The following is a 16,537-nucleotide window of genomic DNA, read 5'->3' as shown; positions in this document are numbered from 1 at the left end:
CTACTTTAATAATTATACTATAGGAATATCCGTATATAGGAAGTAACTGCAGAACCAGGCCCTCTAGCCCCAGTCATGGAACGATTTGTGAACATAGTCCTACGGAGTTAAATCTCTGCAAGATTGAGACTTGTGATTCCAAATCACAGTCCTAATTCACTCTATCAAATATGAAATTAAACACTGTTAATGGAACATCATAGCTGATACATATTTAACAAGCACCAAGGTCAGAAAATTCAGTTATGTTTCCCACAGCAGCTGCAATTGAGCCACGGATGCATATACAAGGCCAAACCCTGCCCCCTTCCAAAGCAGAAAACTCTAAAATACAGCAAAACCTCCATGGTTTTATCATGCAAGGTGGCTGGCCATGGAGAGGGTGTGCAGGGGAAAATCACATTCTGTATCATGGAAGTTCCAGATTTTTGTGCCTGGGTAATTTCAGTTATAAAGCTTTTGTTTGAACTTAATGTCTTTGGCTAGCTCCATTACACCATGAAATGGATATCATAGCACCTGGTCCTGTAATCACTGAAATCAATGGTAAAACTATCACTAACCTCAATATTGCAGGATCAGGTCCTTAATGCACTATGATTACATATGCAAATAAATGCACTGGTGCCTTTGATTAAATATTAAAATAAAACTTTCCACATATGTGCAGGCAGCCCGTGTTTGAATTTTCCCATCTTGTAAGAGGAGAGATCTGCCAGGCATTCTGCTAGGTATCACCACTGGAAATTTCTAATGTCATGTATTCTGTAGGTAGGGCCCTTCATTTGCAGTTTTAATTTAATTTAATTTAATTTAATTTAATTTAATTAATTCCCAGGAATTTATCAGTTTATTACCACAAAAACAGATGAAAATCAGTGCAAAAATTATTAATAATTTTTCTGGGTAAATATCAGGGTTTATTTTGGTGGACAAAAAGACGGGGGGAAAGGTATTCAATAGATTAATGCTTTGAATTTCGTTCATCAATGTGGTTTGCTGCAGAACTAAAACAGAACTCAAAACACAATGCCACCTCTGAGTTTAAGAAAACAATGTCTCTGTAATCCCCAAATAAAACTTTTCATTTGAATAAACAATTGACAGTTGTAGACTTAGAACTATTAGCCTATAAATATTACATTTAATAATTGGGCCACACCATTTGCAGCGCATCCACTCAACTTCATTCTTTTCTCTGTTTTTGTTTTTTTTTAAACTTTAAAATACTTCCTTGTGTTCTGAAATGTATTCCGATACCGATTTGCATTTTCTTCCCATTTTCATGTGTCAAATCTTTAAACCATTATCTGCTAATAGCTTGAAATGTGTATGTGGTGGGTGTGAGCTTCATCAGTACATTCAGATGCACACGCATTTCTGAGCTTGCATGTGCACCTGTTTGTTTATTGTGTGCATCTTCTATACCAGTGTTTCCCAAACTTTGGACGCCACTTGTTCAGGGAAAGCCCCTGGAGGGCCAGGCCAGTTTGTTTACCTGCCGCGTCCGCAGGTTTGGCCGATTGCAGCTCCCACTGGCTGTGGTTCGCCGCTCCAGGCAGCCCCCATTGGCCTGGAGGGGCAGGTAAGCAAACCGGCCATGCCCGCCAGGGGCTTTCCCTGAACAAGCGGCATCTCAAGTTTGGGAAACACTGTTCTATACTAATACATAGCCTTACTTCAACAGGCAGCTTGGCATATACACACATACTAATGTATTATTGTAATACATATATCTCATGCCATATATTGTATTTTCCTAATAAAACAAATTATTTTGTATGTATTTGAATGATACAGAAGTAGGGTGAAAAATCAGAAAAAAACTGAATAATACTTTTAGTAAAACCCAGAAATTTTTCGGTAAAAATTGGTTTAAATGGAAAATGAAGGGGCTTATCTATAGGGCACAATATTCTCTGGAGTACCGTACAGAGCTTGTGAAAATTGCCATAATACACTCTATCAAGAAGGCTGATAAATGCCTCTCTTAATGCCACTGTAAAAGTAGGAGGAGTTGGAGGAGATTTCTAAAGGAAATGAGTCAAAAGATGGATTACCAAGAGGGGAGGGGGTCAGGGAACCAATGGTTGACTGGGACTACGTCTACGCTATGAGCTAGGGGTGTGATTCCCCTGCTTGTATACACATCCTAGCACTTGCTCTCAGTGAGCAAGTTCAAATTTAAATAGCTGTGTAGTCATAGCTGCACAGGTAACAGCAGCAGAGGCACAGCTGAGCCGTGCCGAATACTTATCCACTAGTTTCAGGCGAGCCTGCAAACACAAGAGGACAATAGGATTTGCTCTCGGGGGGAGCGAGAGCTAAGGTGAACCAGGGCTGTCTGGGGCAAGCTAGACCTATCAAGGGCCCCTTGGTTATTTTAAGATCCTTTTCTCTTAACTGCTTTGTGCTTTAGTTAAATAAACAATACTCTTTTTTACAAAAGTCACTGTAACCAGAAGGTCATAGGCTTCCAAAGGGAAGAACAGCAGATATTAAACCCACTAGGACCTGCTGGGTAAATATGTTTGGTAAACAGGGTACTGCAGCCTAGGGCCATTTGAGAGTGAGAAAATCATGTGATTCCACCCGAAGAGAGGTAGTCACAAGATCTGTGCACTCAGAGAAGGGGCAGAGTTGCAGTTAGTCCTGTAACTGTGACACATGGCTTTTTGCTGTTAACTTTCTGCCACCTACTTTTCCATCTCGATTAGGCCAAATGATTTTCTTTATCTTCATTGCTTTAATTAGGTTTTCACAGACACTACAGGGCTCACATGTGGTGATTAATTCAGTGTCACTCAGATCATCCTCAGTTCTGTAAAAGACAAAAACACTGTCATTTTTATAAATTAGCTCTTTGTTGGTTGAAGTTATTTCTGTTAGTGTATCTAAAGCGAGTTCTTCTTCCTTCTCTTCCTCTGCCACAGACCAAAGGAGACTAGTAAGAAACCTCAGCCCCATGGCTAAGATTCAGGATATACTGTGGACTCATTGCCATGGAAAGTGATGGAATGAGGTTGCATAGACTCTATCCAAGGAGGAGTCTGCATGGCCCTCCTTTCAGCTGTGTGCTCCCAGCACTGTAGAGATAATACTCCTGTCCTCACACCCCCACTCCACCCACCACCACCCAGATCCTCCCAGTGTCCTAGCCCAGCAGCCTTCCTCCCTCTCTCTAGTAGGGTGAGGTAACATACTCTAGCGTACCTTTTTGTAATCGTGTCCATCCACCATTCATCCATGGCTCTCACCACACCCCTCTTCTACATCATAGCATCCAGCATCATCCTCCCTCCCCCTTTCCCCATGGTCTCCATTTCCTCTCCCTTGTTACTCTCACATCTCTACAGTTCTCATCAGGTCTATCTACTCCTCTTCCCCTTCTCACCCCTATCTCCTCCCTCCTCCCACCCGCACAAAATTTAGGTTCCACATCTGCATCCTCCTCCTCACCTCTGGTGAAATTTGCCCCCATTCTACCCCTTCCTCCACACTCTCCACCTCCCACAGACACACCCTCTGCCACCACCTCCTTCCCTTTTCATGCCACTATTCCTCACACTCCTACCTTAGAATAATTGCATTAGCTTCTGCACAGATGATTGCATGCTGGTCACAACTACCATCATCCTTCTGTGCAAACAGACTATTCGCTGTCCCTTTTGGAAATCCATTGTAGCCAACAGCGACCTATAACAACACCAGGCAAAAATAAACAAAAAGAATACTTTCCCAGGACTCTGATGCATTTAGGCCCAATCCAACTCCCAAAGATTGTCATTGACTTCCATAGGAATTGTTGTATTGTTGTGCTCTTTGATCAGCTCGTTGTTATTCTTTGAGCATGTAGGTTTCCATCTTGCAAAATGTTTGGTTTTTGAATCATGAATACTAAATCTATCTGAAGTCCCAGTTAGGGTTATAGTTCCTAACAACAAATCCTGTTTTTAGGACAATTTTTCTTTCAATTTCCATGAAATCTTGTTCATGCAAATTTGAAGTTTGCTTTCCATGAACAGACACCTCAGTAAAATCTGATTAGTCATGAAGACAAATGCAAAAAAGATTGTGGTCCATGAAGTGAATAATTTAAAAATTTGAGCAAGACTGCATTGTTTGCCCAGCTGAGGTGGAATTATTTATTCATTTTGCAAGTATTTATGCTGTAGAGATTGCATGAGTGTAGCAGGACTGGAATGCAGGGAAGTTAGCTGATTAGTAATAATATATATCAAATTGAGGGGGCTTTGCACATTCCAAGCACTGTGTAAATATTAAATAATTAATCATCATAACATTCCTGGGAAGTAGGTCAGGAAGTATTTTTATCTGCATTCTTCACATGGAGACGCAGACACAGAGGACCTGATTCTTATCTCACAGTGTTGTGCCTCCACTGACTTCTTGGTAATGGACCTCAAAGTGCATTCCTTAGTCCTAGTCCCATCCTCAGTCAGCTACACCATGTTACATTTCAGCATGTGTAATTGTGTGAAATATCAGTAGGGCTATGGGTATACTAAGACAATAAATTCTAAGGCCTATGGAAGACTGCAGCTGCACGTTTTATTAGCCTCCTTATATTCTATCTGAATGTTTGATTATTTTATACTCTGTTAAAAATAATCAAGTGGAAATATGATCGTGTGATTAATTTGCTCCTTGTGCAAGTTTCATCACCTTTAAAAATCCTTTCAGATTTTGACTTGCATGGGGACGGGTGGTGTAGGAGAGTTTTTAAGAATCGTTATTTATGTCAGTAGAATTAACTTGCTCACTTATATAAATAATACTGAGGAAATCCCACAGAAATGCAATGCATATCGATGGCAAACTTGAGGTCTTTTAAATATTTCTATGCATCACAATACATTGCACAAAAATCCTACAAGCAAAAGTTTAATGTGACAATCAGCTATAATAGATTAATGTTTGTATCAAAAATGAATACTTGACCATGAGACTGAGGGGTTTTCCTCATCATTTTCAAACTGTATCCAGACTAATATTAATAGTTCTTGGGTTGCATATAATGTACTTACAATGTCTTCTTTCCTGTAGATCAGTGTCCCCACTCCAATATTAGGACTGTCTGGCATGAAAAAAAAATCAAATAGTGAAGCTACCAACAAAGTGTTAGGACTTGATTCACCCTGTTGGTGCAAATATATGCAAAGTACACCTCCCTGAGCCAGAAGAGGTTGCTATTACCACTACTGCCCTCCAAAGGGGATTCAACCAAGGAAAGAAAGTGTTAAGTTGCAGTGAGGACTCCATATCAGCACCAGCAGTGAAGACTATCCAGGGATGTGGTGAATCAGCACATTCCAGAGTTGACTCACCTGAAAGACTTCAGCCCACACAGCCCTATGTCCCTATGCAATCCACCTCTCCACCCCCCCGCACCTGGTGGTATCTTCTTGAGTAGAAGTGCCAATGATCTGTTAAATTCCTGTAGCACTCCTTGCTGCTCATTCCAGCAGTTATTGTATCTCCCTGTATCTCAGAAAAAGCATAAAAAATACTATCTCCACCTGAGAAAGCAAGTCATAATGGTTTCTGCTAAGCCTTCTCACTACAAAAGGTGAACTCATCCACTCAGTGAAGCAAAACCAATACAATATGACTCTGGGTTTTTTTGCCTCTCTCTGCAGCATGGGGCATGGGGTCACTTGCAGGTTTAAGCTAGTGTAACTTGAAGTATTTAAATCATTATTTGAGGACTTCAGTAACTCAACCAGAGGTTAGGAGTCTATTACAGGAGTGGGTGAATGAGGGTCTGTGGTCTGCAATGTGCAGGAAGTCAGACTAGGTGATCATGATGGTCCCTTCTGGCCTTAAAGTCTATGAGTATGACCAATCACAGCCAGCCAACCCAGCTTGAAATGCAAAAAAAGTAATATTGTCTCAGAATTGTTTTAAAACTGTTATAAAATTACTCCAAATTTGCAAATGTTTAATGGACTCAAAACCAGGAAAATCTGAATAAAAAAATATATGTTGGACCAATATGTCCGACATCTTGTATGAGTGCACAAGAGTGGGAGCAAAATAGTGGGCAAGGGACCAGCCATAACTGTAGTGTCTGCGCTCAGAGCACAAGGACAATTATCCAATAGCACCCCCTGAGGTGCTAGAAACCATAAAGGGGTGTGGGTGAAGGTGGGGTCATGTACTTGCTGGTTAGTCAGAGATAAAATATGAGCCATCCTCCTAGAGGTTAGTGGAATGGATGTTCTTCCTTTGCTCACCCTGGACCTCTAGGAAGCATTGTGCTTCTTTGGGGCATAATTCTGCATGGAATTCTTGGTAGTGCAGCATGGCTCTTCACCAAATGCAAGCTGGTCTACGGTTAAAGGTGCAATCTGGGCCTTTGTTATGGATATTTTTGCTGATCTCTACTACCAGCCTTGAAAGTATTTTTCCAGACGACCTGTATTGGTTCTGTATTGACGTATAATTAATTTAACTTGGTCTGCAGACCACAGGCAATACCACTGTAATATTTCACCTCTAGTGTAACAAGTTAGCTAAATGCATGCACAGTTTCCTTGAAAGTCATTACCATGAATAAAGTCACAGAAAAGATGGTTACTCACCTTTGTAACTGTTGTTCTTCGAGATGTGTTGCTCATATCCATTCCAGTTAGGTGTGCGCGCGCTGCGTGCACGTTCGTCGGAAGACTTTTACCCTAGCAACACTTGGTGGGTCGGCTGGGCGCCCCCTGGAGTGGCACAACTATGGCACCGGATATATACCCCAGCCGACCCATCCACCCCTCAGTTCCTTCTTGCCGGTTACTCCGACAGTGGGGAAGGAGGGTGGGTTTGGAATGGATATGAGGAACACATCTCGAAGAACAACAGTTACAAAGGTGAGTAACCGTCTTTTCTGTGACTTTATTCATGGTAATGACTTTCAAGGAAACTGTGCATGCATTTAGCTAACTTGTTACACTAGAGGTGAGCTCCCCATCCGAGGGACGACGCATCTGTCGTCAGGGATAGTGAGGGTTGGTGCGGATGAAACGGTAGCCCTGCACACACTTGGGATGAGGTTAACCACCAGTCCAGGGAGTGTAGTGCGCTCGGTGGAATGGTGAGTATTGTGTCCAATGGGTCCCTGCCCGGACGATACACTGAATTCAGCCACGTTTGGAGGGGGCGAAGGCGGAGCCTGGCGTATTTGATCACATAAGTGCGGGCTGCCATGTGACCTAGAAGGCTGAGACAGATACGAACCGAGGTCGTGGGGAAGTTCCGCAGACCTCGTATGATTGCTGCCATCGCCTGGAATCGAGACTGAGGCAGGTAGGCCTTGGCTAGAGTGGAGTCCAGGGTAGCTCCTATGAAGTCTAGCCGTTGAGTGGGGACCAGAGTGGACTTTTCAGTATTGATCATCAGGCCTAGACATGTAAATAGGTCCCTGACAATGCCTATGTGTTGCTCGACTTGCGCCTCAGAGGTCCCCCTGATGAGCCAGTCGTCCAGATACGAGATACGAGTGCTTGCTCATATCCATTCCAGTTAGGTGATTCCCAATGTCGATGGCTGGCTACAAAATGAAGATATCGCCTGTGCAGAGGAAAAATGGCGATGTGAAAGTACGCGTCCTTCATATCGAGGGCAGCATACCAGTCTCCAGGATCCAAGGACAGGATAATGGTCCCCGGGAGACCATGCAGAACTTCAACTTTGTCATGAACTTGTTGAGGCCTCGCAGGTCTAGGATAGGCCTGAGGCCCCCTTTTGACTTGGGGATCAGGAAGTAAAGTGAGTAAAACCCCTTGTCCCTTTCCTCTTTTGGTACCTCCTCTATTGCTCCAATGGAGAGGAGTGTCTGCACCTCTTGTAAGAGGAATTGCTCATGAGAGGGGTCCCTGAAGAGGCGGGGTTGAAACAAATTAGAGATGGTATCCTTGTTTCACGGTGCGTAGCACCCAGATGTCTGAGGTCAGTTGGGACCACGCCGGAAGGAAGTAGGAAAGGCAGGAGGAAAAGGGAGGAAAAGGATCCTGTCCAGAAACTGGTACGCCGTCCTCAGGCGAACCTTCAAAAGGTAGACTTTGGACCCCCCTGAGGTTTGGAGGGACCATGTTTTGGCCCGTCTGGGATCCGGACTGGTGCCTACGCCCACCTCGACCGCATCGCCTAGAAAAGTCTTATCTGTGCCTAGGCACGAAGTATGGACGGTAAGGTTGGGGGCAGAAAGGTCTTCGTTGGGTCACGGGAGTATGCATGCCCAACGTGCGCATGATGACCCTATTGTCCTTTAAACTTTGGAGCCTGGGGTCCATCTTCTCTGAGCAGAGACCTTTCCCATCAAAGGGCAAGTCCTGGATCGTATACTGTAACTCCGGCGGGAGGTTGGAGACCTGCAGCCAGGAGATGCGCCTCATGGTGATACCTGAGGCCAGAGTTCTGGCTGCCAAATCGGCTGTATCTAAGGAGGCCTGAAGGGAGGTTCGGGCCACCTTCTTCCCTTCCTCCAGAAAAGCAGCAAATTCTTGGCGTGAGTCCTGTGGGAGTAGCTCTTGAAATCTGCCGAGCTCCGTCCAGGTGTTATGACTGTACCGGCTCAGCAGTGTCTGCTGGTTTGCTACCTGGAGTTGTAGGGTGCCTGCGGAGTATACCTTCCGACCGAGCAGGTCCATTCGCCTAGCCTCTTTAGACTTTGGGGCTAGCACTTGTTGGCCGTGGCGCTCCCTCTCGTTGACCGATTGGACAACCAAGGAGGAGGGAGGAAGGTGAACGTATAGGTATTCGTACCCCCGAGAGGTATCATGTATTTACGCTCAACACCCTTCACCGTAGGGGGGATGGAGGCGGGGGACTGCCATAGTGTGTCAGCGTTAGCCTGGATTGTTTTGATAAATGGCAGTGTCACTCTGGTGGGAGTGTCTGCGGAAAAAATGCTGACAACCGGGTCTTCCACCTCCGGGACCTCCTCTACTTGCAGGTTCATATTTAGTGCAACCCTCCTGAGGAGGTCCTGATGGGCCCTTAGGTCTATCGGTGGTGGACCCGAGGAGGAGGTCCCTGCCACTGCCTCATCTGGAGAGGAAGAGGATGAGATGCCTGGGACGAGCGGGTCCTGCATGACCTCTTGGTCCTGAACCAGTTCCTGTTCGAGCTGCACCAGGGAATTTGAAGGATGGGCCAGCGGGTCATCCACCTCGGGTGGAGGAGGATGACTAACTGTGGCCTCAGGCGCTCGGTGCTCCGACGACGCAGCATGAGCGGGAGGCAAAGGAGCACCTTGGGCCTGGTGGTATGCCCAAGGCGTCCAAAAGCCCCACTGATGAGGTCCCTGGTCTGGATGCCGGGCTTCTTGGAAGACCCCGGCAGGCACATCCGAGTCACGCTCGTCAGCGTAGTAGCTGTCCACTCGGGACGACACTGATGTGTGTCTGGAGGGTCAGGGAGGAGCAGAGAAGCCTTGGGCAGATGTGCCAACAGATCTGGTTCCCCTACGCACCGGGGATCAGTGCTGTGAAGTATCTCGGTAGAGAGATCGAGATCGGGACCTGCAACCAAGCCGGTGTCGGAAGGTCAACCAAGATCTTGAATCACGGCGTCGTGAGTGGCTCCGGGAGGTATGGTGCCTGGAGCGGTACCGGGATCTGGAGCAGTGCCGGGAGTAGTGAGCTGGGGAACGTGAGAGTGATCGGTGCTGTGAGTCTGACCGGTGCCGTGTGCCGGAACGGTGCCGGGACTGCGAGCGGCGTTGGGATGGGCGATGAGAGCGGGAGCACCGACGGGACCTGGAGCGTCCGTGAGACCGCGATCGTGAGTGGTGCCGGTCTGTTGCGCTGACAGACGGTGGTCTAATCAAGGCCGGCTTGCTCATCGATTGGATCACTCGCACCGGCGGTGCCGGGGGTGGTGGCAATGCCAAGTCTGTCAGGGCGATTAGGTCTTTCGCCGCTGCGAACGACTCCGGCGTGGATGGTATGGTGCCGGGGAGGTCACAGGTGCCGGACTCAACGGCCTTTGCGGGACTGGAGTCGGCGGTGCTGGTCTAGTTGGTGCCATGGCGGGTGTCGGCACCGGGCGGTCCGACCTAGGTGCACTCTCTGGCCTCGGTGCAGGTGGTGCCGAGGCGGCAGCGGTCTTCGCTGTTTTCACTCTTGGAGAGAGGGAGCACTTGAGGCCCGATTTCGGTGCCAGCGATGTCCGGTGCTGAGAGGTCTTGGGTAGATTGGTACGGCCCGGTGCCGAGAAGGTGCTTCTAGTCTCTGACTGAGCAGCGCTCGGTGCCGAAGATGGAGGAGTGAGAGCCGCCTCCATGAGGAGCTGTCTAAGTCTTATGTCCCGCTCCTTTTTAGTGCGTGGCTTGAAAGCTCTGCAAATGGGGCACTTAGCAATTAAGTGCGATTCTCCGAGGCACTTCAAACAGGAGTCGTGTGGATCTCCTGTTGGCATCAGCCTGTGGCAGGCCGAGCACGGCTTGAAACCCGGGCACGGTACCGGGTGCGGGGAAGGGGCTAATCCCCGAACCCCTCTAACTAATACTATTCTAACTATGCTATTAACAGTAAATTTAACTTTACAATATATACAACTAACTATGTACATAATAATGAACGAGAAAAACTACGAGGAAGCTAGGGAAGTGGAGGTCAGCTAAGCTGCGCTCCACTGTTCCAATGACTGACACAGGCGGTAATAAGGAACTGAGCGGTGGATGGGTCGGCTGGGGTATATATCAGGTGCTATAGTGGCGCCACTCCAGGGGGCGCCCAGCTGACCCACCGAGTGTTGCTAGGGTAAAAGTCTTCCGACGAACGTGCACGCGGCACGTGCACACCTAACTGGAATGGATATGAGCAAGCACTCGAAGAAGAACTCAGTGTTACAGCTTCACACACATTAAATACATATAATTCTCTACTACCCAGGACTCTAAATTCCTGAACTCATATCTTTCCTATACCATATTACAGTACTTACTGACTTTACCTTAATACTAATCATTCACTTACCATTTCTGGCTGCTAGTAAGTTACAGAGCTGCAATGCATGAGTATACTTGGGCTGTTTTTCAATGGCATGTTTATCCTCTTGAAAATTATTTTCCTTTATTTCGGTATCAGTGCCACCTGCCAGTGTCTGAAAAGATTCCATTGCTTTACGAATATCATCTTCATATGATTGTTGGAATGATTTATCTTTTTTAATGTGCGTCAGGTTAAGTATTTCTAAAAGTTTACGTGATCGTTTATGATCATATACAGAGGTAATTGGAGTGGTGTTCTTATCAACTGGAGGTGATCCTGTTCGTGGAAAAATCCTTTGCTTCACCATTTCAACATCTAATATTGGTACGTAGACTGCTGCAGTGATATAGCTTTCCCTAAAGATGTTATCAGCATGTTCAGCTTCCATTTCAATTGTGTTCAGATTCACTTCTGTTGTTTGTATTTCAAGATTAGGCCAGTAATACACTTGAGAAACTTGAGCTGTATGAAGAAAAATATATGTAAGATAATATTTTAAAAGAAATATAATAAAGTGGACACACCTTCTTCACTAGTAAAATTAAAGCAGTACTGGAAGTAATTATATTAGTTATACTTTTTCATGTATTATTATTTATTATTCATGAGAAGAGCTGTGTGAGGCAGTTACGCCTAATACACAAAAGGGGGCCTGGTCCATGACTAGTGTTCCTAGGTGCTACTGCACTACAAATTAATAATAATAATAATAATAATAACAATTATAATCACCCTCTATGTACAGCACCAGCTACACAAACATGAAAAAATGAGAAATTAACAGCTATGTCATTAACAATCTAGATCTTCCTATTAATCTCAGGTAATAATATCCAACAATTTGTATTATCAGGTTAGAAATTGCATCCTAATACTCTCTAATGACTGAACATGTCCACCATACATGCCTAAAATCTTTCTGTCAACACAATTTCTACAACATTTATTCCCATACAACCTCTCTCTATTTTTAACCTGACTGGAAACGTTAAAAAACAACAACAACAACACTTTCCTAAACTGAGCCTCCAGCAGGCCACCTCTGGACAGTGTTAAGGTTGCAGTTTCGGTTTTAATTTGACTCATTTATTCGCTCTTTTTCAATAACAGGATTGTGGTATGAAAGTTAATTGAAGAGGACAGGATGACTTACCTCTCTAGCTAAACCATCACTCAACAATAGGATGAGTTATTCAGCAGAAGACATGCAGGAATGGAAAAAGAGTAAAGAGGAAAGGAAGTAACCCTTGACATCACTATTTTATCAACCTGTGAGCCTTTCACGGGTATGATGCCAGTTAGTTACAAATATCGTATCTCTGATACTGACCTTGAATCAAAAGTTTTGCACAACTGATGCAAGGCATTCGAGACAGGTAAACTTCACAGCCTCTCAGTGCATTTGGAAATCTTAACAATGCTTTTGGCACAGCATGAAGATCCTTAGTGGAGCAATCCATTGTGATAATCCTTTTCGGTTTATTAGCTTCACAGATGACAATTCCAGTTTTGAAAAACTACAAAAAAATGCTTTTACAATATCTTTAAAACAAATAAAAGGAAATATTTCTTCACACAACGCACAGTCAACCTGTTGAACTCCTGGCCAGAGGATGTTGTGAAGGCCAAGACTATAACAGGGTTTAAAAAAGAACTAGATAAATTCATAGAGGATAGGTCCATCAATGGCTATTAGCCAGGATGGGCAGGGATGGTGTCCCTAGCCTCTGTTTGCCAGAAGCTGGGAATGGGCAACGGGGAATGGATCACTTGATGATTAGCGGTTTTGTTCATTCCTTCTGGAGCACCTGGCATTGGCCACTGTCGGAAGACAGGATACGGAGCTAGATGGACCTTTGGTCTGACCCAGTACGGCCGTTCTTACGTTCTTATGTTTAAGCCTGCCAATTAAAACAGGGGAGGCAATATCCATTTCACCAAAGAAAACTGCTTGCAACACTTCCTTCTGAGTGGAGGCATGTGCAACCAGCTAGCAGAACACAGAAAATGTTTGGGTTTGACTGGGAAGGTGGTGGGTCTAACGCACCCAGGAAATCTGCTGATTCAGTGCCTCTCCAGGGAAATCTCCATTAGGGCTTGTCTTCACTGAAACAATTAGTTCTAGTGTACTCAAATTACTGCACTCAAGCTTGCCTAGTTTAAATGCAAGTGACCATACTTCAAAACAACACTGGAGATACACCAAGTGATCTGACTAGCAGCACAGATAATTGAATTAGCTGCTGATGCGTTATTATAACTCAAGGGGTTGCATCCCCACTGCATTACTAGTTTGAGCTTCACTCCAGCATGACTTGAGCTTCAACTCACCATTAGCTAGATGTGCCAGCTAGTTTGATCTTAAAGCACCACTTAACTCAAGCAAGAGCCTGGTGTGTGAATGGGAATCAAGTTAGGGGTATCACCCAAGTTATAACTCAAGCTAAATATGCTGTGAAGACACACCCTCAGTCCTAGCAAGAATTATGCTTGCTCCCCATGGTGAATCACATGCAGGAAAGTAGAAGTTGTATGACTGACTGCTTTCCAATATGGTGAACCCTCCCCCAGAGCAACTGCCCCTTGAGATGCAATTTACGTCCTCTGCAACTGCAGGGATGAAACAAGCACAATAATTTCACTGCAGGACCAAACAGGAAAATATTGGCTAAGGGACAATATTTTAAACAGAGGTAAGTGAGATTAAAAATATAGGTAAGAATTATATATTTTAGTATTACTTATTTTAAAGCTTTCTTCAGTATGAAAGTTTTGCTTTTATATTTCTGTCCTTGAAAACTAAGGCTGACTATGCTACAAACTTAAGTTTTTCAAGAGCCAAATGTTATCAAATATATTACTGGTATTATTTAACATTTATATTGCTGTGGTACCCAAAGACCTCAACAAAGTTGAGCTCCATTGCACCAGGCACTGTGCGAACATATAACACATGTCAATCCCTAGCCCGAAGAGCTTACCCTGGACATTTTTAATAAGGAGAATTAGTGAGAAGGAAGGAAAATAGTCCTTCTGTCTGGAAATTCTTCTCCAGACAGACACACAGATCCATCAATTTCCATAAGGATAGATGGGAACTGCAATAATTTAGTACTAATATAGCCAAACTATTCTGCTTACTACTCCTAGTTCTGCAGCTCCATGTTAAACAATATCAGAACATACTAGACAATATCACATATAGAATTCCTGATTTGGGGGGCTGAATTGTGAAAATGAGGAACTATCAGAGTTGGCTTGAGGCAGATACTTTGTCTGCAAGCCTTCTGTACGCAAGTGACAGTGCACTTCAACCCCAACCTGCAAAATCTCTGCTCATCTGGTTCTGAACCACTTAAAAACAGACACTATCAACTATGCTGTGTGCTTGTTTTATGATATACCAAATTTGGACTATGATGAGATCATGTAAGACTAAACATTACATGACCATGTGAAAACACTAAGATTTGGAAACCACTTCACTCATATGAAACCTTTACCAGATAATGTTGTGATATTTTAAAGGCTATTCCACCACTGTTGGCTGGCATAAGGACTGAGTATTTATGCAATTTGGAAAAATAAAAGGAGTTTTTGATTTATCAGAGCTTGTACGTTTTGCATATTGTAGGTTAAAATCCTAACCAGTCAAAATCATAATCAGCAATATGTAATAGTTAAAATCCTAATTAACATCATGGCCTCTCTTATTCTGCACAATAGATACTGAATTCACTCAACTCACTTTTAAGATATTTGGGTTTTTTTGTTTGTTACCAACATATTTACATGCTGGCTCTTGACAGTTTGGTGAATTTTCCATATGGAGTGCTAAGAAGATGCACAAGTCTTCTTTATTTGGTAGACGAGAAGGAGGACCTAAAGAAAAAAAGTGGAATTAGAAGCTAGTTCATCAAAACAAGCATGGAGCAAAAGGAGCAAATGGAGTAAATGTAAAATAGCAAATGAGACTGAGCTACAGAGGATAATTCCCAAACTATGCAGTCTCTGGTTAAAACGAATGCTGCTGTACCTTTCATTTCTATGTGTGTTAAAATAAAGAACAATATCCTAAAACCACATTAAAATTTTGTCCACTGACACTCTGAGAATCCTCTTTCTTGAACTTTCCTGATCCTGAGACCAATCTGTGCCTCTCCAGTCCCTGCTGTAAGTTACACTGGCCGTTCCAGCAACTGGGGATTGCCAATGTGCAATGATCCCCTAGTCTTGCTCCCTTCTCTGGCTACTCTGCCTATATCTGCTGAAGGGAGAGTAACTCCTATGCCTGCCCCTTCTTTCAGCTGGCACAAAGAGTGACTTCCATTGACTTCAACAGCTTTGTATCAGGCCCAAAGTGGATATCCTATACCTGGGACAGCCTTTTCCTCACTCACTCAACTTCACGTTCCTCTGCAAAACTCATTTATTTCAGCTACCATACTGCCATTTATCTTCTCTTTGATGCTATATGTCCTTCCCTGTTACCTGAACATTATTTAAATAAATAACTAATTCATAATTAATACAAATAATATAAAATAAGACAATTTACACAATCAGCTTTACTTAAAAACATCACTCTCCCAAAAGCTATATTCCCTTCCCGTCCATTACTGTTGTGTCTATCCCCTTCCCCACAATGATCTGTTGTCACTATCCATTATGTTACCTGTGTGTTTTAAGTTGTAAGATCCCAGGGACCTTACGTCCGTACATGTCGGTAAAGCACCAGTGGCACAGCCATAGTGCTATACAAATAACAACCCATACGATCAAAACAATAACTTTATTTCTATTATTATAGGAAGAGAGGCCCAGAAGTGGAATAGCAGGGAAATTTCAAATTAAGACTGAAGGTATGTTGCCGGAGATGGATGTTGGAAGTATGCAAGTTGCCTGCCCACACTATGGCTCAAGACTTTCAGAACAATTAAATTTATTCAAACATCTTAAAGAAAAAGGAATTATGTAAACCAAGAAATAAGAACATATGAGCAAGTTTGATTAATTTTTTTTTTGCCTTTATCATTCTTTCTTTCTGTTTCTTTTCCATCTCTTTTTTCTGAATTCTCTGTTTGCTTACTGAAGGGGGAAGCTGGAGGATAAAAGAAAAAAAGTTTAAATTAGGAATGATATATCAGATTTTCTCTGATGAGGTTTAGTAATGGATGGGATCCCATCTATTACCATGAATGGCACCAGATCCCTGCTCACTACAAAAGGGAGAGGGTGAGGTATCTCAGGATCAGTTTACTACAATATTTGATAAACAAGAATTAAAATCTGGTTGATATTTGGATCCAAAGGTCCTTCTACGCAAAATTCAGATTTGTCAAAGCTTATCATGAAAAAATTCAAAGACAAAAATGTGACCCATAGTACAAGATGCAGGGGAGTGAGATCATTATCATCATTGCACAGAAAAGACCTTAGACAGACCAAGTCATCCTCAAACGATCATAGTGGGAGCCTTGAACTTCTCCTATCCCAATTTTGTCAGTTCTAGCTCCTCTATCCTTTAGTCT

At 43.7% G+C, this 16,537-nt stretch overlaps 1 protein-coding gene across 2 annotated transcripts in view; it reads right to left on the bottom strand.

Annotated features, from left to right (window-relative positions):
* Positions 1-16,537, bottom strand: part of LOC120395884 — a 58,522-nt gene that overhangs the window by 20,623 nt on the left and 21,362 nt on the right. For both annotated transcript variants that reach the window (XM_039520645.1, XM_039520646.1), the window contains exons 11-17: positions 16,033-16,107; positions 14,755-14,888; positions 12,337-12,523; positions 10,992-11,468; positions 5,049-5,098; positions 3,575-3,696; positions 2,701-2,821 (exon numbers count right to left, since the gene is read on the bottom strand). In XM_039520645.1, the coding sequence (XP_039376579.1) occupies positions 2,701-2,821; positions 3,575-3,696; positions 5,049-5,098; positions 10,992-11,468; positions 12,337-12,523; positions 14,755-14,888; positions 16,033-16,107 (1,166 nt within the window). The remainder of the gene's footprint in view (positions 1-2,700; positions 2,822-3,574; positions 3,697-5,048; positions 5,099-10,991; positions 11,469-12,336; positions 12,524-14,754; positions 14,889-16,032; positions 16,108-16,537) is intronic.

This window comes from Mauremys reevesii, linkage group 1 (genome assembly GCF_016161935.1).
Source record: "Mauremys reevesii isolate NIE-2019 linkage group 1, ASM1616193v1, whole genome shotgun sequence".
In the NCBI taxonomy this organism is placed as follows: domain Eukaryota; kingdom Metazoa; phylum Chordata; order Testudines; family Geoemydidae; genus Mauremys; species Mauremys reevesii.
Note: the sequence above shows the minus strand (reverse complement) of the source record. Positions and strands in the feature narration are given on the sequence as shown.